The sequence below is a fragment of the Canis aureus genome, chromosome 12 (assembly GCF_053574225.1).
Source record: "Canis aureus isolate CA01 chromosome 12, VMU_Caureus_v.1.0, whole genome shotgun sequence".
Taxonomy (NCBI): Eukaryota; Metazoa; Chordata; class Mammalia; order Carnivora; family Canidae; genus Canis; species Canis aureus.
The window spans coordinates 4,854,847-4,875,388 of record NC_135622.1 but is presented as its reverse complement, the minus strand read 5'-3'; the positions used below and the strand labels follow the sequence as shown (position 1 = coordinate 4,875,388).

Sequence of the window (20,542 nt, the reverse complement as noted above, 5' to 3'; positions counted from 1 at the left end):
GACCTATTTGTGATTTCTGCTGAATCTTTCTCTGGATATTTGATTCTTTGTATGTTGGATATTTGATTAAGAAGTGGCCCATATTCAATTTTTTTGGGAATATGTGAGATCCTGAAGGCCTGAATTAAAGATGTCTTTTTTCAGAAAGGAGATCTGTATTTGCTTCTGCTGAGAGTCAGGCATGAGGGGATTGGGGGACTCCACACAACTGGGACCACATTCATTTTTAAAAAGATTTTATTTTTAAGTAATCTCTACACCCAAGGTGGGGCTCAAACTCACAACCCCAAGATCAAGAGTATCATGTTTCACTGACTGAGCCAGCTATGCATTCCCAACTGGAACCACATTTAAACCTAGCTTCCCCATTTTATCTTGACTCTGAGGTTTATTTGTGACTACCCAATTCCGGGATCTCAGGACTGATTTGGTAATTTGTCCCAGGGCAATCTGGTTTTCATGTTTGTTTATTGCTCACCTCTAGGATTTTAAGTTTGGTGTTTGTTTGGGGACCCTGAAGATTTCTTACTTTCCAAAGGCCCAATAGTACTTTAGAAATTAAGTTTATTCAAGATATAATATCTGCCCATGATCCTGCTAGAGACAGAGGTCTTCCAATACCAGCTTTCCCATTATAGCCAGGATGATCTTTATGCTCAAATCTAATGATATAATTCTCTTCCTCTCTACTTAAAAATCTTTCAAATGCTCCTCCCAGTCAAGTCCAAATTCCTTAGTGTAACACTCAAGCCAAGAGGCTGCTCACTGGTCTCACCTTGGCCTCTTTTCCCTAGAACACCATGCTCCAGGTTTCCAGAACTATTTTTTTGCAATCTCTAAACCCAACATAAGGCTCAGACTCACAACCCTAAGATCAAGGGCCGCATACTTCTTGGACTGAGGCAGATGAGCACCCTGAGAACTATGTTAAGTACTCTTAATATATCATTTTTGCTTACAGGCCTTTGTACACACTGTTCTGTCTAAAAGAACCAGTATCCTTCTTTCCCGAATTCCTCCTTGTTCTTAAGGATCCCTATACATGGGGATGACATCTTCCATATACCTTCTCTAACAATGTCTTTCCTTCTATTCCACTCTCTAGTTTAGGTTCCTCACCTGGGTGTGCCTATATATACTGTTCCCTTATCATTTATTTTTATCACGCTGTAATCAACTGTCCTCAGTTATAGTTAGACTATAAATTTCTTAAGGAGGGAATTTCTAATACATAGTATTTCTCAATAATGTTTCTTGACAGCATAAATTTATGACTGAAAGTAAGTAACATTAGCCTGGGAAAAGCTCAGTTTGAACCACGAATATCCTTAGACCTATCCATATTTCCTAAGGGCCTGACCTTAGATTCAAAGCTGGGATTAGTTCTATGTATGACCCACCTCATGGCTACTTCAAGAGAGTTGTATTTATAATTCCTCTTTAAGGAGAGAAAGGTCTTTTAAAAGATTAATCCCTTAAAAAAAAGATTTTATTTATTTATTCATGAGAGACCCAGAGAAAGAGGCAGAGACACAGGCAGAGGGAGAAGCAGGATCCATGTGGGGAGCCTGATGGGGGACTGGATCCTAGGACCTCAGGATCACGACCTGAGCCAAAGGCAAACACTCAACCACTGAGCCAGCCAGGTGCCCCAATCCTTGGTTTTACACAACTTAGCTGCCTAATTAAGGTTAAACTATAAATTTCTTCAGAATATATAATTTATTAGGCATAACTTGGTGATTTTATAAATCTCAACAGGTGTACAAACTCACCAGCCAATATTAAAGCAATTAGAGGAAACTAATTTGGTTGTTTTTTCATTTCTTCCTGATCATGTAACTTCTGTTACAGTAACAGTGATGTCAGATTGTCAATAGAACTGTAAATGAGAAACACTGTAAATAAAGAAACAATGGATGGCAGGATGTAGAAACTATGTTTTTAAAATATCATTCCCATCATAGTATCTAATGTAAAACTCCCCAAATGAGTCTTTTAAAACTTTCTTTTTATTGAGTCATGCATCGTAATAGAAAAGAGTTTTAAAATATACATGAAGGGGTACCTGGGTGCCTCAGGGGTTGAACGCCTGCCTTTGGTTCAGGTCATCATCCCAGGGTCCTGGGATCGAGTCCCACATCGGGCTCCCCACAGGGAGCCTGCTTCTCCCTCTGCCTGTGTCTCTGCCTCTCTCTCTCTCCTCACTGGGTATTCTCATGAATAAATAAATAAAATCTTAAAAAAATAAATAAAAATACACAAGGAGCTTTAAAAAATAATTATAATTCTGATATCCATATTCCTTTAAATAAATATATCTAGCTGTATTTGTGAATTCTCAAACCATCTATAATAAAGATTCTCTGTTAAAGGGCCAATGCTTTAGTATGCAGGATGATCTAGCATATGCAAACTAAAGTTCACCATTTAGTCATTAAATTTAGTTAGTAATATAAGGCTATACATGTGAGGGAAACGAGAAGAGAAAAATTTTAGGATCTACTAAAATAAATGGAATTGCACATGGCCTCATGACCAAAAGAGATTCCTGAAGGTATGGCAGAATGAGATCTTTGAATAGTGAACTTTGTTTTGTCTTTATTTTTTATGTATTTATTATTTTTTAAATTTTATTTATTCATGACAGACAGAGAGAGGGGGGCGGGGCGCAGAGACACAGGCACAGGGAGAGGCAGAGAAGCAGGCTCCATGCTGGGACTTGATCCCAGGCCTCCAGGATCACACCCTGAGCTGAAGGTGGCGCCAAACCGCTGGGCCATTGGGGCTGCTCTTTATTTTATTTTTTTTTTAACTTTTTAATTCTTTTTTTTTTTTTTTTTTTAAGATTTTATTTATTTATTCATGAGAGACACACACAGAGAGAGGCAGAGACACAGGCAGAGGGAGAAGCAGGCTCCATGCACCGGGAGCCCGACGTGGGACTCGATCCCGGGTCTCCAGGATCAGGCCCTGGGCCAAAGGCAGGTGCTAAACCACTGAGCCACCTAGGCTGCCCCAGTTTTGTCTTAATTAGAAATGTAATAAATAATTATTAGAAAAAAAAGAAAAGAAGGGAAAAAGATAATATAGAAATGTATATCTTACAAAGTGAAAGTTTATCTGGAGGGGTAACAGTCTAGTGTGTATTTTCTAGATTTTATATACACATTATATCTTTATTATATTTTTTACAGAAACAAGATCATATTGAGTGACAACTTTTCACTTGCCCATTATTTTGGCTATCTTCCCACATGAGTAAATACAGATCTACCTCATTCATTATAATGGCTACACAGTATTGCACTTTAGATGTACTATAATTTATCTTTTCAAGACTTTGCTGGTGACATTTGCTTAAAATTTTTTGTCATTTCAAAAAAAATGCTATGAAGAAATGTTCATTAGGTGTGTTTTTGTTGAATAAATTCCTAGAAAAATTTTGGGTTGAAGATTATACACACACAAAAACAACAACAACAAAAAAAACCAAACAAAACCAAACAAAACAACAAAAAAAGATTATACACATTTACATTTTTAAAAAAAGATTGAGAGAAAGAGTGTACATACATGTGATGTGGGGAAGCGACAGAAGCAGAGGGAGAGAAAGTCCTAAGCAGATACCCTGCTGAATGAAGACCCTGACCGGGGGTTCCCTGAAATCACAACCTGAGCTGAAACCAAGGGTTGGATGCTTAACCTACTGTGCTTTCCAGGTGCCCCACATATTTACAATTTTTATAATGTCATTTTGTTGTTAGGGCAATGAGATTTCAATAAATTCAAATAGTCAACATTTTATGCTGAATTTCCTTCTAGTCAAGTATTCTTTATGCAAACTTCCTTAAAGACATGCCTTAAAACAACTCTGAAGGTTATTGATTTTAAATCGCCTGCTCGGGGTAAAAAGAAAACAGAAAACAAAGAAACTTAAAACATCATTAAAAACTATGTTTACAAGGAATTTTTATTTTATTTATTTATTTTTATTTTATTTATTTATTTTTTTTACAAGGAATTTTTAAAAATAATGTTAGAAAATTCTTATGATGGGGGGGCACCTAGCTGGCTCAGTTGAAGCATGTGACTCTTAATCTCAGAAGTTTTAAATTTGAACCCCATGTTGGGTGTAGAGATTATTTAAAAATAAAATGATAAAAAGAAAAAAAAGAAAATTATGATGAAGTTTAATGAAAAACAGCCAAATACGTAATTGTGTATTGAAGATTATCACAATTATGTAAAATACTTTACTTTTAAAAATGGGGCTGCTTAAAAAAATGGTATTCTAGTTTTTCCAAGTTACCTACATGGAGAAAGTATCATTTTATTAGGAAAAATCTCAGAAAAAAAAAAAAAAATCTTTCCCTCTCTCCAAATCTGAAGATTCAACTTAAAACTGTTTCAGTTTCCATAAGAGAAGGAATCTTAGTATGTCTTCTTAAACCCTTTTCTAATATGCCCAATGTCTGAATAGTGATCTCTAGGGGATGCCAAGAATTACCAGAAAAAAAAATTATCAGAAAATTATACAAGCAAGACTAATTTTTTACCTCTAAAAAATTACTTTAAAAATAGTTTACTGTTTCTCTTTAAAGTCCTCTATTGAAATAATAGCTTCAAGATTTGAACTAAATTCCTCTTTTATTTTTATTTTATTTTGTAAAATCTTTTTTTTTTTTTAATTTTTTATTTATTTGTGATAGTCACACAGAGAGAGAGAGGCAGAGACATAGGCAGAGGGAGAAGCAGGCTCCATGCACCGGGAGCCCGACGTGGGATTCGATCTTGGGTCTCCAGGATCGAGCCCTGGGCCAAAGGCAGGAGCTAAACCGCTGCGCCACCCAGGGTTCCCGTAAAATCTTTTTTTTTTTTTGTTTTAAGATTTTATTTATTTATTCATGAGAGACACAGAGAGAGGGAGAGAGAGAGAGAGAGGCAGAGCCACAGGCAGAGGGAGAAGCAGGCTCCATGCAGGGAGCCCGACGTGGGACTAGATCCCGGGTCTCCAAGATCATGCCCTGGACTGAAGGTGGCGCTAAACCGCTGAGCCACCCAGGCTGCCCTCAAATAACTTAAAATAGATTTAGAAACCCTTAAAGGCAATTATAGTATCAAATATCAGAAAAGCAAAACTAAGTAAATGCAGATTTATTTTGTTTTCAAACAGCTTTCTCCTTGATTAAATAGTATAGATATATTTTAGAATATTTGTAAAGAAAAAAATCATAAGAAAATTAAAATGACTCATAAATTTCATCATATTTTGGGTATATATAAAACCAGATATTTCTTTATACATACAATACATATTTTTTCTCTCCTAACCACTAATTTTCCCATATGCTTCTTCTCCAACTTTAATTTTGGGGCTTTCCTTCAGAGAACAGCTTTGTGTGAATTATGAAACAACAGAATGTATATAAGTTTTCATAAAACACTGGGGAATAGAGGTAGAACAAACTGTGAGAGTGGTAATTTCACCATCTTTCATAACAGGAAGTTAATAAGATATTGTGTAAAATGGAATCATGTAGTTAAGAAAATATCATTTTTTTTCTTTTTAACATTTTTGGCTTAATGTTCCCAACATACACAAAGTAGAAATATTATGAACCCCTATATATCCATCATTTGGCTTCCACAGCTACCAGGATAATCTTCTCTCTTCTATAACTCTCCCCACTCACCAGACTATTTCAGTGTAAATCCAAGTTATTGTAACATACCATCTATAAAATATTACCATACTCTCCCCAACGTACAAAGGTTTAAAAGAAGTGTTAATACTAATATCACACTTAAAAGTTAATAAGAATTCCTTCACTTTATCAAATATTCAAATTCTATCGATTGTTTAATATATAAATATATATATATATATATACGTATGTATTTTAATATTTATCTATTTATTTTGAGAGAGAGAGAGAGAGAGAGAATGCACTCCGGGGGTGGGGGTAAGGTTAGATGAGGAGGGAGAGAGAAACTCCGTGCAGAGCCTGAAGCAGGGCTGGATCTCATGACCCTGAGATCATGACCTGAGCTGAAATCAAGAGTCAGACACTCAAATGACTAAGCCACCCAGACATCCCGCTTTCCACTTATTTTATAGAGATAATACTGACTTCATAGTGCTATTATTAGAATGAAATAACATATATAAAATATTTAACTCAGAGTCTGAGAAGTATAAATACTCCATAAATAAAGAAAAATAAGAGAAATACTGTATGATCTCACGTATATGTGGAATTAAAAACAAACCAGGGGTTGCCAGGGGTAGTGAGTGAGGTGGTGAGGGGGGGTCAAGAGGTGCAAACTTCTAGTTATAAAATAAATAAGTCTTGGAGATATAATGCTCAGCATGATGGCTATAGTTGATAATACTGTATCATAATTTGAAAGTTACTGAGAGTTCTCATCACAAGAAAAAAAAATTTGTAACTGTGGTAATGTAAGATGTTAACTAGACTTACCATGGTGATCATTTGTGTACAAGTATTAAATCATTATGTTGTGTACCTGAAACTAATGTTATATGTCAATTATATTTCAATTAAAAAAAGCCATATAGATGGGCATCCCTGGGTGGCTCACCAATTTAGTGCCTGCCTTCAGCCTAGGGCCTGATCCTGGAGTCCAGGGATCGAGTCCCGTATCGGGCTCCCTGCATGGAGCCTGCTTCTACCTCTGCCTGTGTCTCTGCCCTCCCCTCCCCCCGTGTCTCTCATGAATAAATAAATAAAATCTTAAAAAAAAAAAAAAAAGAAAAGCCATATAGGAACACCTGGGTGGCTCAGCGGCTGGGCTCTTGCCTTCAGCTCAGGGTATGATCCTGGGTCCTGGGATGGAGTCCCGCATTGGATTCCCTGCGAAGAGCTTGCTTCCCCCTCTACCTATGTCTCTGCCTCTCTCTTTGTGTCTCTCATGAGTGAATACAATCTTAAAAAAAAAAAAAAAAGTCATATAAATTTATAATTTAAAAATTTGGAAGTAAATGAATAAAGATAGAGGAATACAGGAGAAAGTGTAGGAGGGATATTAACTTTTATTTTTTATAGCAAGAAGTCAGTGGATATTGTCCAAAATTGAAACATTTAGTTAGAAAAATGACCCTATCCTCTTAATAATCTTTCTTAAGCTTAGAAAGCAGTGTGTTAGGAGATATCTCTTATAATAAAGAAATGTCTGAAGTTAATAATTCCTTTAGTTTCACTTCATTTTCTTATGTTAAATTTAAGTAAAATTATATTATGTTTTACTTTTATTTTTTTATTTTTTTTAAAGATTTTACTTATTTATTCATAAGAGACACAGAGAGAGAGGCAGAAACATAGGCAGACAGAGAAGCAGGCTCCATAGAGTCAGCCTGATGTGGGACTCGATCCTGGAACTCCAGGATCACTCCCTGAGCTGAAGGCAGATGCTTAACTGCTGAGCCACCCAGGCGTCCCTATGTTTTACTTTTAAATAGCACAACCTAGGGGCACCTAGGTGGCTCAGTTGGTTAAGGTCCAACTCTTGATTTCAGTTCAGGTCATGATCTCAGGGTCCTGGGATCAAGCCCCAAGTCAGCTCTGCACTCAACATTGCAATCTGCTTGAGATTCTCTCTCTCTCTTTCTCTACCTGCCCCCCTGCTCTGTCTCTCTAAAAATAATACAAAATTTTAAATAACACAACTACAAAGATTTGTTCCATTTTGTTAAAAAGGTGGTAAGTGTAATGTTACTTGAATTTTATACAAAAGGGTAATTGAGGTTAAACTGAATAGTGCTTTTCTTCATCAATAAAATATTGTCCCACTACAGTTGAAAAAAGAGCTTAGGGGATCCCTGGGTGGCACAGCAGTTTGGCACCTGCCTTTGGCCCAGGGCGCGATCCTGGAGACCCGGGATCGAATCCCACATCGGGCTCCCTGCATGGAGCCCGCTTCTCCCTCTGCCTGTGTCTCAGCCTCTCTCTCTCTCTCTCTCTGTGACTATCATGAATAAATAAATAAAATCTTTAAAAAAAAAAAAAAAAAAGAGCTTAATGAGTGGACCTTGTTTGGCTCCTGATTCAAACAAACTATTGTTTTAATTTAAATTCTACATTTCCTGGGGCACCTGGGTGGCTCAGTCGGTTGGGTGTCTGTCTGCTTTCAGCTCAGGTCATGATCTCAGGGTCCTGGGATAGAGCCCTGCACTGGAGCTCCCTGCTCAGGTGGAGTCTGCTTCTCCTTTTCTCTCTCCCTCTGCCTCTTCCCCTAGCTCATGCTTGCGTGAGCGTGCTCTCTCTCTCTCTCTCTCAAATAAATAAATAAATAAATAAAATCTTAAAAAAAATTAAAACAAACTATAGGGATGGTAACAAAAGACAAATGTGTAGATTCTGGGAAGATGACAGAGCAGAAAGCACCAGAAATCTTTCTTTGTCTGATGTGACCAATTTTTGCGGGGGTAATTATGCATCTCTGTGCATATGCACAGAAAACAGTCTATAAGCATATACAAAGTATTTTAATAGCAATTATCTTTCAGTGGTGATATTACTGGTGATTTTTATTTCCCTCTTTAAACTTTATATAAAGAATTGAGGCATAATTTATATAGAGTGAAATGCACAGATGTTGTTTGTTTTGACAAATACATATATTCACGTATCTCATTCTCCTATCACTAAGTTCTCTCATGTAGACATTTTTCTTAAGTTCTTAGTATAAACATATTTTGCTTTTAAAAAAAGATTATTTACTTATTTGGGGGGGAGGGAATAGACAGTGGGAACAGGAGAAGCAGGCTTACTGATGAGCAGAGAGCCCAATGTGGGGCTTGATCCTAAGACCCCAGGCTGAAGGCAGATGCTTATCTGACTGAGCCACCGAGCTGCCTCCATATTTTGCTTTTAAAATAATAAAAATAAAACCGTTTTTAAAAATCTTAGACTTTTTTTTAAATAAAATCACTAATATCAAAAAAGGGTAAGTAAGCACAATCTACCAATGAACACATGGAGACCTGAAAACCGTTGATTCAGTACTTGTTTTGTGTGTCATTCCCACCTTAAACCTGGACAACTGTGAATAGATGAAGATAAACATAGAAAGTAAAGAGTATTAAAAAAAAAAAAATTAAGAAAGTAAAGAGTAACCTCCAAGGAATTTCCTCCTCTTCCATGTTTTTTTTTTCCTCTTTCATGTTCTTATAGCACTTTTTATACCTTTCTTAAAGCACTTACATATTGTATCTAGTAGTATGGTCTCTGTATACACATCTTTTCTCCCATATCAGATTCAAATGCTTCTTGAGGAAAGATAAACACATCTTTTTTTTTTTTTTTAAGATTTTATTTATTTATTCATGAGAGACACAGAGAGAGTGGCAGAGACATAGGCAGAAGGAAAAGCAGGCTCCCTGCCGGGAGCCCGATGCGGGACTCGATCCTGGGACCCTGGGGACCATGACCCAAGCCAGAGGCAGACACTCAACTATGAGCCACCCGGGCGCCCAAGATGAACACATCTTAATTACTTCTCTTATTCCTTATTTTACTCAGTGCCTTGGACAGAGCAAATGCTCAATAAATGTTGGCTGACTTGAACTGAAGGAAAAAATCACTTCATTATAATTTTAATGACACTTCCTGAGGGTGAACTGTACTCCAGGTGCATATAAGTAAATAACTATACCAAATTATCTCCCAAACCTTTCTATTTCCTCTCAAACCTTTCAAAATCATTGTTATGCAGTGAACTATGTCTCCTCCAAATCCATGTGTTGAAACCTTAACCCCCAATACCTCAGAATGTGACTGTATCTGGAGATGCTGCCATGATAGAGGTGATTAAGTTTAATAAAGCTGTTAAGGTAGGCCCAAATCCAATCTGACTGGTGTCCTTAGAGGAGAAGGAAATTTGGACACATGGACACTAGGGATGCATGCACAAAAGAAAAACCATGTAAGGACACAGTGAAAAGATGAGTAGAGAGGCCTCAGGAGAAACCAAATCTTGGACTTCAAGCATCCGGAATTGTGGAGAAAAAAATTTCTAGGGACTTCTGGCTGGCTCAGTGGCTCAGTGCCTTTGGCTTAGGGTGTGATCCTGGGGTTCCGGGATTGAGTCGCATCGGGCTTCCTGCATGGAGCCTGCTTCTCCCTCTGCCTATATGTCTCTGCCTCTCTCTCTTTCTGTGTCTCTCATGAATAAATAAATAAAATCTTTTAAATTTTTTTCTATTAAGTTACTCAGTCTGTGGTATTTGTTATGGCAGCCCTAACAAACTTAATACAATGTACTCCTGCTGAAAAACCTAGAAGAAACTTGTTGTAAACTTTAAAATTAAAGAAAAAAATACTACCTATTCATTTATATCTTTCTAGTGTAATAGTCTCTCCCTTCTATAAGGAAGATTTATGACATGGGTTGTAATCTATGGCTGGCACTGTGAACTGATAAGAAAAATATAATGCCTGTTTAATTATACACTGAACTTTCTGAAGATATGGTTATAACAAATCAATCAAATATTATTTACTACTTCTTTAAACATTTTTCATTTTGCAAAATGGGTTCTTTAAAATTCTTACTTGGATTTATTCTTATGACCAGACTATTTTGTTTGATGGAAGAAAAAAAGAAAAAAAATGTATAAGACTATCATATTTCTTCCTTAAATTGTGAGGTAATGGGATGAAATATAAAACAAAACCGTATTGTTCAGATTTGCTAAGTGGTACTTTCCCTTATTCTGCCATTATTGATGTCAACTGAGTATTGTTATAGGATCCCATGTTTAAGAGTGAGCTTTGCTAACAAAATAAACAAAAAACACAAAAACAGAATGAGCTTTGCTAGAGTATTAAACATTGAAATACGAAAGCCATGGATAACACTTGAAAAAATAACTTGTGCCAAATATTACTGCAGAATGTAATAATCTTTTATCTCACTAGGAGGTATAAGTTAAGCTCCATATGAAGCTATCCTAGGAGATGAAATTCTTGGGTTTCCCCTAAGCATTAACAATCCTGAATAATTAATTCCCTTTGTTTAGCAAGAAATATGGAAAAATATGTCATACATGCTTTCCAAGCATGTCCTTTTTATTTATGTTGTTCAATATGATGTTCAAGATTCATCGATGTTGCATAAATTAATTCAGTTCTTGCAATATAGAATTTCAGTTATGGGCAGCCTGGGTGGCTCAGGGGCTGAGCATCTGCCTTTGGCCCAGGGCGTGACCCTGGAGACCCGGGATCCAGTCCCACGTCGGGCTCCCTGCATGGAGCCTGCTTCTCCCTCTGCCTGTGTCTCTGCTTCTCTCTCTCTCTCTCTGTCTAATGAATAAATAAATAAAATCTTTAAAAAAAAAAAAAAGAATTTCAGTTATTTCACTATACTGAAATTCATTCATTCTACTGGTTAACAGACACTCCATTATAAACAGTGCTGTTAAGAATATTCCTGTACTTATTAGTTCTTTCAGACAGTACCACCAGTCATACATATAGAAAAATGATAAATCAGACTGGATAAAACTTAAAAGTTATAAAATATGTTAATTCTTAACTTTTTCAAGCTACTAATGATCCTCCATCAGTTTTAATTCACTCATTATAATTTATTAACAACGGGAGATGGAAATACAAGCTTTTTTAAAGCTGGTAAAAAAATTTTTAGTGAACCAATCGATAAGCTTTAAAAAAAAATTATAAGAAGTCCGTATACAACTTGTCAATGAATGGCTATCAGTGGAGAAAATTATTCCTCTTCAAAAGTTGCTGAGTCCTAAAACATTTTATCAAAATCAAAAAATTAAGAGTCCCATTTGGGTCACTACCTGGTCTTTTAGTTTCCTCATTGCACAAAATGAACAATAAATCGCTCGTCAGTAGTTATTGCCATTGTGAAGAGGGCAAGTGTATCAGAAGGGCTTGTTTGTCAGGTTTTGTGATTTTATTAACATAGGCTGTTTTTAAAAAAAAAGAATGTTTGTTTTGTTTACTTTATATATATATATATATATATATATATATAGCTCCCCAAATTTACTAAAGGTACAAAAGGAAATAAACTGGGAGACCAAAGTAGGACAGTAGCCACATCGGGCTCCCTGCATGGAGCCTGCTTCTTCTTCTACCTAATGTCTCTGCCTCTCTCTGTGTGTCTCTCATGAATAAATAAATCTTTTTAAAAAATTAAAAATAAAAAATAAACTGGGAATGAATTCTGGGAGGTGAAACACATCTTTATTGAGAGCCTGCCTCTCTCCCTGTCCCCACAACCCCTAATTGCACACTATTCTCTTCCAAAATATCTGGCAGAGATATTAAGACAAAACCATTTACCTATATTTGCACCTTTGGCTGTAGCCACTGAACCTATAAATTTGATGTGAGCCATTCCATGTCTTTTCTGTACTCCTTCATTTTTTTGTGTTTGTATAGCTTAGTTTTCAAAACATTTTACACTTTCTCTTGCTTGATCCTACAAGGCAAATATTGTCTTCTCTTTATGAAAGCAAAGTTAGATGGTTAATTGGCCAAAAAATGGTGGAATTTATGTTCAAACTGACCCTAAGGATGGTTTTAAAAAGGATCCCTGGGTGGCTCAGCAGTTTAGCGTCTGCCTTCAGCCCAGGGCATGATCCTGGAGTCCCGGGATTGAGTCCCACTTCGGGCTCCCTGCATGGAGCCTGCTTCTCCCTCTGCCTATGTCTCTGCCGCTCTCTCTGTGTCTCTCATGAATAAATAAAATATTAAAAAAATAATTTCTATATATTATTTCCTACTCTATTATTTTCTATTTGTATTATTTTCTACTTTTTTTTTAAAGATTTATTTGAGAGAGAGAGAGAGTGCACACACGCAAAAACAGGAGGAAAGGGAGAGAATCTCAAGCAGATTTCCTGCTGAGCACAAAGCCTGACATGGGGCCTAGGATCATGACCTGAGCCAAAGTCAGACACTTAACAAACTGAGCCATGCAGATGCCCCATGTGTTTTAAAATGGATGTAATTTTTAAAATTATAGTATTGGGTTCTAAACAAAGAATCTTATGGAAATCTTCAGCAAAAGTTAACTGGGACTTCGGGATGCAGTTTAACACTTAGAATTTCTTTCTGATTTGTCACAAACCTCAAGCCATGTGAAAACAAGAAATTATATACACATTAAAATAAACTTACAAATATACATATTAAAACATACTCACAAAGAACACAGAACAAATATCATTAAGTCCTTAATTTGGACACAAAAATGAAATGGGCTTTGCCGTTTTCATTAAGCTGATCCCCTTACTTTAAAGAGTCTATAACTGTATAGAAGAAACTGATTATGAGAGGAGATGGGTAGGAGGATGGGTGAAAATATGTCAAAGGGATTAAGAATACACTTATCTTTGTGATGCCTTGGTGGCTCAGTGGCTGAACATCTGTCTTTGGCTCAGGGCGTAATCCTGGAGTCCTGGGATCGAGTCCTGCATCAGTCTCCCTACAGGGAGCCTGCTTTTCCCTCTGCCTATGTCTCTGCCTTTCTCTCTGTGTCTCTTATATATAAACAGGTAAGTATAATCTTAAAAAAAAAAAAAAAAGTACTCATGCTCCTGAACACTGAGTAATGGGTAGAACTGTTGAATCACTATTGTACACCTGAAACTAATATAATATTGTTTTTTTTTTCTTTTTTTTTTTAATTTTTATTTATTTATGATAGTCACAGAGAGAGAAATAGAGAGAGGCAGAGACATAGGCAGAGGGAGAAGCAGGCTCCATGCACAGGGAGCCCGATGTGGGATTCGATCCCGGGTCTCCAGGATCGCGTCCTGGGCCAAAGGCAGGCGCCAAACCGCTGCACCACCCAGGGATCCCTGTACACCTGAAACTAATATAATATTGTATGTTAACTATACTGGAATTAAAATAAAAATAAATATAGGAAAGAGTCTAAAAGTCTCTGCCTCGCACTCAAAATCTGTCATACTCTAGTCTGAATCTAATTTGCCAATTATTATTATTATTATTTTTTTATGATAGGCACAGAGAGAGAGAGAGAGAGAGAGAGAGAGGCAGAGACACAGGCAGAGGGAGAAGCAGGCTCCATGCACCGGGAGCCCGACGTGGGATCCTGGGTCTCCAGGATCGCGCCCTGGGCCAAAGGCAGGCACTAAACCGCTGCGCCACCCAGGGATCCCCTAATTTGCCAATTTTTGACTTTCATTGTTCTCCAAGAATACTACCTACTTCAGTCATAAGTGGTTACTTAAATTATCTCCCAAACTCATCAAGCTCATGATACTTTCAGGTTCCCTCAGCCAGAAATGTGTTTCCTTCACTCCATTTATGTTAATCTTACCCCTTCTTAAAGGTCAAGTTTATTTTTTATTTTTATAATATATCTTTTAAAGATTTTATTTATTTATCAGAGACACACAGAGAGAGAGAGAGAGAGGAAGAGACACAGGCAAAGGGAGAAGCAGGCTCCATGCAGGGAGCCCGATGTGGGACTCGATCCTGGGTCTCCAGGATCACGCCCCGGGGCTGAAGGTGGCGCTAAACCGCTAAGCCACCAGGGCTGCCCAGGTCCAGTTTATTTTATTTCCTTCTGATCTTCCCCAGATTATTCCAACCCATGATGATCTCTCTCTTCCTTCCAACTCTCTTGGCTCTTACTGTTCCAACATGGAAAAACCTGCTGGATTTTTTCTGTTTTTTACCTCTTTAAAAATCTTTTGAACTGTGAAATATAATGTATACACAGAAGAGTGCATGAAAAAAGTGAAAAAAGCTCAATGATTTATCTCTAAGTGAATATACATGAAACTTCCCCAAGTACAGAAATAGAAAACTGTTAGTACCCAGAAAGCTCCCTCATGCTCTTTTCTAATCATTAATACCCTCCTCTTCTCTCATCTTCCTTACAAAAAGGTAACCACTATGCTAACAACTATGGTAATCCCTTTCGTGCTTTTCTTTATAGTTTTAATTACCTAAATATGCAACCCCAAACACTATAGTTAGTTTTTTAAAATTTTATTTACATATAATCATACAGTATGTCTTTTGTGTCTGGCTTCCTTTACTGAACATTACATGAGAATCATACATGTTTTATAACAATGCTCATTTTCATTCTGTATAGAAAAGATCTTTATATTCATTTAGATAACTGGGCAATTCATTTTTATCCCCTCCACAGTTGAACCTTTGGGTTACTTAACTTTTATTTTATTTTTATTTTTTTTAAGATAGATAGATTTATTTATTCATTCATTCATTCATTCATTCGAGACACAGAGAAAGAGAGACAGAGAGAGAGAGAGGCAGAGACACACAGGCAGAGGGAGAAGCAGTCTCCATGCAGGGAGCCCAATGTGGAACTTGATCCAGGGTCTCCAGGATCACACCCTCGGCTGAATGCGAGGCGGTGCTAAACCGCTGAGCCAGCCAGGCTGCCCGGTTACTTAACTTTTAAAAAGTATGTATGCCTTGTCTCCCCAGCTGGAATGTAAGTTTTGTGAGGGCAAGGACCGTTTTTATACTATTTTATATTTACCTTAATATTTGCATAATGCTAAGCACATTATGAGTGCCTACAATCACACTAAATAATGCCTAAATAAATCTATGAGTAGATTAGAAGGTGAAGAGGAAATAGTGCTGGAAGTCAATTAGTATTTATTTATTTATTTATTTATTTTAAATCTTTTTTTTTCTTTTTTTTTTAAGATTTTATTTATTTATTCATAGAGATGCAGAGAGAGAAAGAGAGGCAGAGACACAGGCAGAGGGAGAAGCAGGCTCCATGCAGAGAGCCTGATGTGGGACTTGATCCTGGAAACTCCAGGATCATACCCTGAGCTGAAGGCAGACCCTCAACTGCTGAGCCACCCAGGCATCCCGAGCTCCTTTAGTTTTTACTCCATTTCCTTGTATCTATATTAACCATGAACTATTATAAATTTAAAAACACACAGAGAAATCCAAAGTTAGATTCTCTACAAAACAGAAGCAAAAAATTCTAGTTATCTAGGGTCAGCAGGAAATTAATCATTTTCCTATTCAAAAGTAAAACAAACCAAATAGCTTTTTAGTTCTAATATGCTCTTCCATAGCCAGTGAATGTTTCCTAGGCACTGTGTAAACGTCTCAAAATGGTACTTATAGGACCTAATCTTCAGACGTACTCTGATATTCTCTTGGAGAGTCAGGTTTGCACTTTCATTTGTTTGATTTTCATTAAACTAGAGCTTCATCAACTTTCTCAGCAAACAGGAAAGTTAACTTGTGGGCAAGATTTTCTGATATATCTGTGTCTTGGCCAAATACGTAAGTGCATGTCTCAAATATTGGTTTTAACAATACACAGGCTATAAGAAGTCCTGTAAGTTTTGTTCAAATCAGTAATTTGATGTGACAAAAAACAGAGAAGGGAAAAATGGTAAAGAAAGTAAAATGCAAAGGCTAAGAAACAAAGGTAATCCCAAATTGAGGAATCAATGCAGAAAAGAACAGATGTTACTAGATATATGTAGCCAAATCATTCCTAGCTAAGGATAATTATCAAAGCCAAATTTAGTTTTTTTAAATGCAAAGTAACATTTTAATTTGTTAAGTTTTCAAAACTAAGGTCAATAATAAATGTACCTTTATTATTATTATATGTACTAAAAGACTGTCTTGGAAAAGAAGTAGATTGTATAAAATATTACAGTTATATTTCTTCATAACCTCTTCATGAGGGAAGAAAGTGAAACACAATAAAAAGTTAAATTGCAAATGAAGGATAATGTACTACTAGTAGAAAAGCCAACAAATATGTGGTTATACTGTAAGACTTGCTATCTCAAGACTAATTCTCTTATAATTAGTATAGAATTAGTATAATTCTTTCCATTAATAATGGAAAACTTAAGGGAAATCTGCAATTAATTTAAAAACATTTTTTCTAAAATTAAAATATTCCTTTATCAGTTATTTAATTTCTAAAGATCCACAGAATACGATTTAAAAAAAAAAGTGATTTCTACGGTCTTTCAAGTTGAAATCTATCCACTGTTTATTTTTGTAAGACAGCTAATCATTTATGTTTCTTGTCTTGTCATTTAAAAGATTTTCCTCTTCACAGCCCAAGACAATTTCCACGTGTGGGTCCTCTTTGTTAGTTCAATAGGAGGCTATTTCACCATCAATCTCACTTGGGAAACTACAAGTATAAAAATTTTACACCTGTTATACTCTCTCTTGTATCTTCTAAAATTTTGAAGTATGTTGTAATTAAATTACACTTCAAGTAATTATACTTCTGGATTTTACACCCTCCAAGTATCAGCCACCCTTCCAAACTCTCCATTCCCCCAGATGGCTATAGCACAATCCTAAGGCCAACTTAGCATTAATGAAAATATCCTGTCAGATTACTTCCTAAAAACATTCCAATAGTCAAGAGTCTTTGGGAGAGCCTAGGAAACCCAACTGTGTTACCTCTTTATCTTTTAGTCCCAGGAGCAATACTTCTTCCATAAGGGTGAGGCGAATATCTTTAGAGTCACCAGAGTCTTCATTGTCTGGACCCCTGTCTTCATTAGTGTCTTCTTCACATTCCACCTTCTTTTCAGAGCTCTTGCCTACTTCAGTACGACGGGCTCGGTGAGTTAAAGTGGTCATTCTCACCTGTTTCTGGAGGGGTGATAAAAAAAAAAATCTGTATTTATGCTTATGTAAACAAAAACATACATATTCATAGAGACATACTAAAATGTATACAAATATGAAATATATATAAATTTAAATAGAGAAAGTAGTAATGACTAGAAAAATTAGGCAGGTAAAACAATGTTTTCCAAAGTACAAGAGCTTTAAGGCGCAGAAAGCATTGACAGAAAATCAAATCAGTAATTTTATTTTATTTATTTTATTTTTTAAGATTTTATTTATTTATTTCTGAGAATACACAGAGAGGAGAGAGAGAAGCAGAGACACAGGCAGAGGAAGAAGCAGGCACCATGCAAGGAGCCTGATGTGGGACTCGATCCTGGGTCTCCAGGATCAGGCCCTAGGCCAAAGGCAGTGCTAAACTGCTTGAGCCACCTGGGCTGCCCCAAATCAGTAATTTTAAAGACTAGTAGAAATTATTATTATTATTTTTTTAAGATTTTATTTATTCATGAGAGACACACACAGAGAGAGGCAGAGACACAGGCAGGGGGAAAAGCAGGCTCCTTGCAGGGAGCTCAGACATGGGACTAGATCCCAGGTCTCCAGGATCAGGCCCTGGGCTGAAGGCGGTGCTAAACCGCTAAACCACCCGGGCTGCCCCCCCCCTTTTTTTTTTTAAGAAATGATCATCTTTTAAGCCTGCTGATTTTGTGTGCATAATCTATAATTCAGGGGTATAAATGCATCAGTTGTAACTCCTATTTCACAAAATGGACCCTTCCCAAGTAAAAAAATATGGGATAGCAAAAAATGGTGAGCATCCCCAAATGCATATAATTTATATGTAACCTCTATAAATATTCAATGGCACATCATAAAACATACACAGAGAAAGTAAAATATAAGAAAAACTAAATATATATATTCTCATATTTTCTTCCCATAGCATAAGAACTCATCTCATGCACTCCCTTTGGAAATCATAACTACAAAATAACTCTCAGAAGATCATGTGTAGTAACTCCATATAGCTAGAAAACTTTCATTTCTATCCCTAGCTAGTCATCTTGCAAATACACAAACAGCTGCCAACAAAAAATATCAGCAGAATGTTGAAAGATTAATGAGATTCTTTCTCAATTTCAAAAAAAAATCAAAGCACATGCCCTTTTAAACCACATACTACAATGTTTTAAAAAATCTAGTCAAGAGAAACTGCACTGAATCATGTATGATAAAGTTTAAAGTTAGATACTTTAAATAAATCTAAATGTCAGTTTTTAAAATGGTATACAATATTTTTAATCAGTAATTATTTTTTAAAAGAGTATCTTTTTCAAGATCAAAAGAACGCATTCAAGAGTCTCTGTGACTGGATCCTATTCTAGCGATATTTCTCATTACATTACTCTCAATTATGTACTGTTAACCATTTCTCAACATATCCCATGCTGCCATTTCTGCTCCTTTGTACATGTCAGTGTTCTCTCCCCTTTCCCTTCCTTTTTATTCTACCCATCCTTCAAAGGCCTATTGAGGATCCACAAAAAGCCCTAAATGAATCTCCTTCTCCATTACCCATATGTCCCATGGCCAGAATTGGTCTCTCTCTCAGCTGTACTTTCACAGAACTTTATTAATACTTACATCCTTTAAAGCATTTATTATAGTCTTTCTTTTGGTATGGCTGTCTCTCAACTGTAAACTTCTTGAAGGTAGGGATACTGTCTTCTTGGGTTTTTATAGTCTCCATAGCAACTAGCACAATGTCTTTAACGTTGTTAACTGCTCAATAAATATATACTGATTAAAACGAATACTCAGAAATGCATGTGAACATTTTAAAATAGAAATACAAATGAGGTGACTTACAAAAAAGATTCTCTGTACAAGGCTGTATTTCAAATATTGGTGGGAGGCGGGAAAAAAGAGTGAAGGAGAAAAACAAAACAAAACAAAACAAAACAAAACCATGAAACAAATGCTTAAGGGCACTATCTGGCACTGCGAACAGGGTTTACTTCCTAACCCAATCCAAGAAACTTTAATAAGTCTTCAGAAAAAAAGGGGGGGGGGCGCGGAATTTTGAGGAAAAAATACCCCTGGACATTTACTAGTTAAAAATCTTATTTGAAAAAAAAAAAGACCAAAAAGTAACTAAATGAGAGCCTCCCTCTCCCCACGAAAAAAAAAAAAAATCTGTAGGCTTTTTTTGTACATTAGGAAATGTGTACCTTCCGTGGCTTACCTGACGTTACTCCTGGGTTACGGCCGGACACAGGTAGCGGCTTGCGCTCTATTTTAGGGGGGGACACCTGGTTCCCCCACGTCCCTCCCCCCTCCCCCCCCCTCGGCCTAGTAGGTAACAAACTTCTCAGCCACGCAGAGAGCACAAACTTCCTGATCCTTCGATGCAGAGAAGGAAGAACACATCAGCGATCTCAGGATCGCTAGGCAACCTACCTTGGTGTTTCTTCACTGGGCCAATCAGAAACCACCAAGGTTGAGATCAGCCAATCGGAACTTACAAGGGGAGGCTCTCCCCAGGCTATTGTGTTGCGATCCCGACAAACACCACCAAAAGGAGGCAGGTTTGGGTCAACCTGACAGCTGGTCAATCCAATGAAGTAACCTTGGTAGGAGAGCGGAAAGGGAGCGGTGCTCCACAACCCCATTAAACCAGCCAATCAAAGCGTTCACTGAGCTAGCTCAAGCTGCAGATCTACAAAGGATTTGTTGGTCAATCTCTGTAGCAGGTGTGTTAACTGTAGATGTATTCTAGGACAATCTGGTGAGATGTGCTACGATCCAAAGAAGCTAAGAATAAATAAACATTTTAAAATCGGTTGTTTTCGACAATTAGCTTGTCCTTAACTTTCTGTTCCAGATAAACC

The 20,542-nt window shown here is 36.8% G+C and overlaps 1 protein-coding gene and 1 long non-coding RNA gene across 7 annotated transcripts in view; one reads left to right on the top strand and one right to left on the bottom strand.

Annotated features, from left to right (window-relative positions):
- GOLPH3L (golgi phosphoprotein 3 like) overlaps window positions 1-20,091 on the bottom strand; it is a 40,086-nt gene extending 19,995 nt beyond the window's left edge. The window contains exons 1-3 of one of the 4 annotated variants that reach the window (XM_077842386.1): window positions 19,883-20,091; window positions 19,296-19,418; window positions 17,475-17,669 (exon numbers count right to left, since the gene is read on the bottom strand). In XM_077842386.1, the coding sequence (XP_077698512.1) occupies window positions 17,475-17,657 (183 nt within the window). In that variant the 5' untranslated portion in view covers window positions 17,658-17,669; window positions 19,296-19,418; window positions 19,883-20,091. Of the gene's footprint in view, window positions 1-17,474; window positions 17,670-19,295; window positions 19,419-19,882 lie in introns of those variants that run through there. The other 3 variants (XM_077842385.1, XM_077842387.1, XM_077842384.1) reach the window with 3 other exon arrangements.
- LOC144280386 (uncharacterized) overlaps window positions 20,009-20,542 on the top strand; it is a 41,427-nt gene continuing 40,893 nt past the window's right edge. For 2 of the 3 annotated variants that reach the window (XR_013348793.1, XR_013348791.1), the window contains exon 1: window positions 20,010-20,404. This is a non-coding gene — a long non-coding RNA (uncharacterized LOC144280386). Of the gene's footprint in view, window positions 20,405-20,542 lie in introns of all 3 variants that reach the window. The other variant, XR_013348792.1, reaches the window with a different exon arrangement.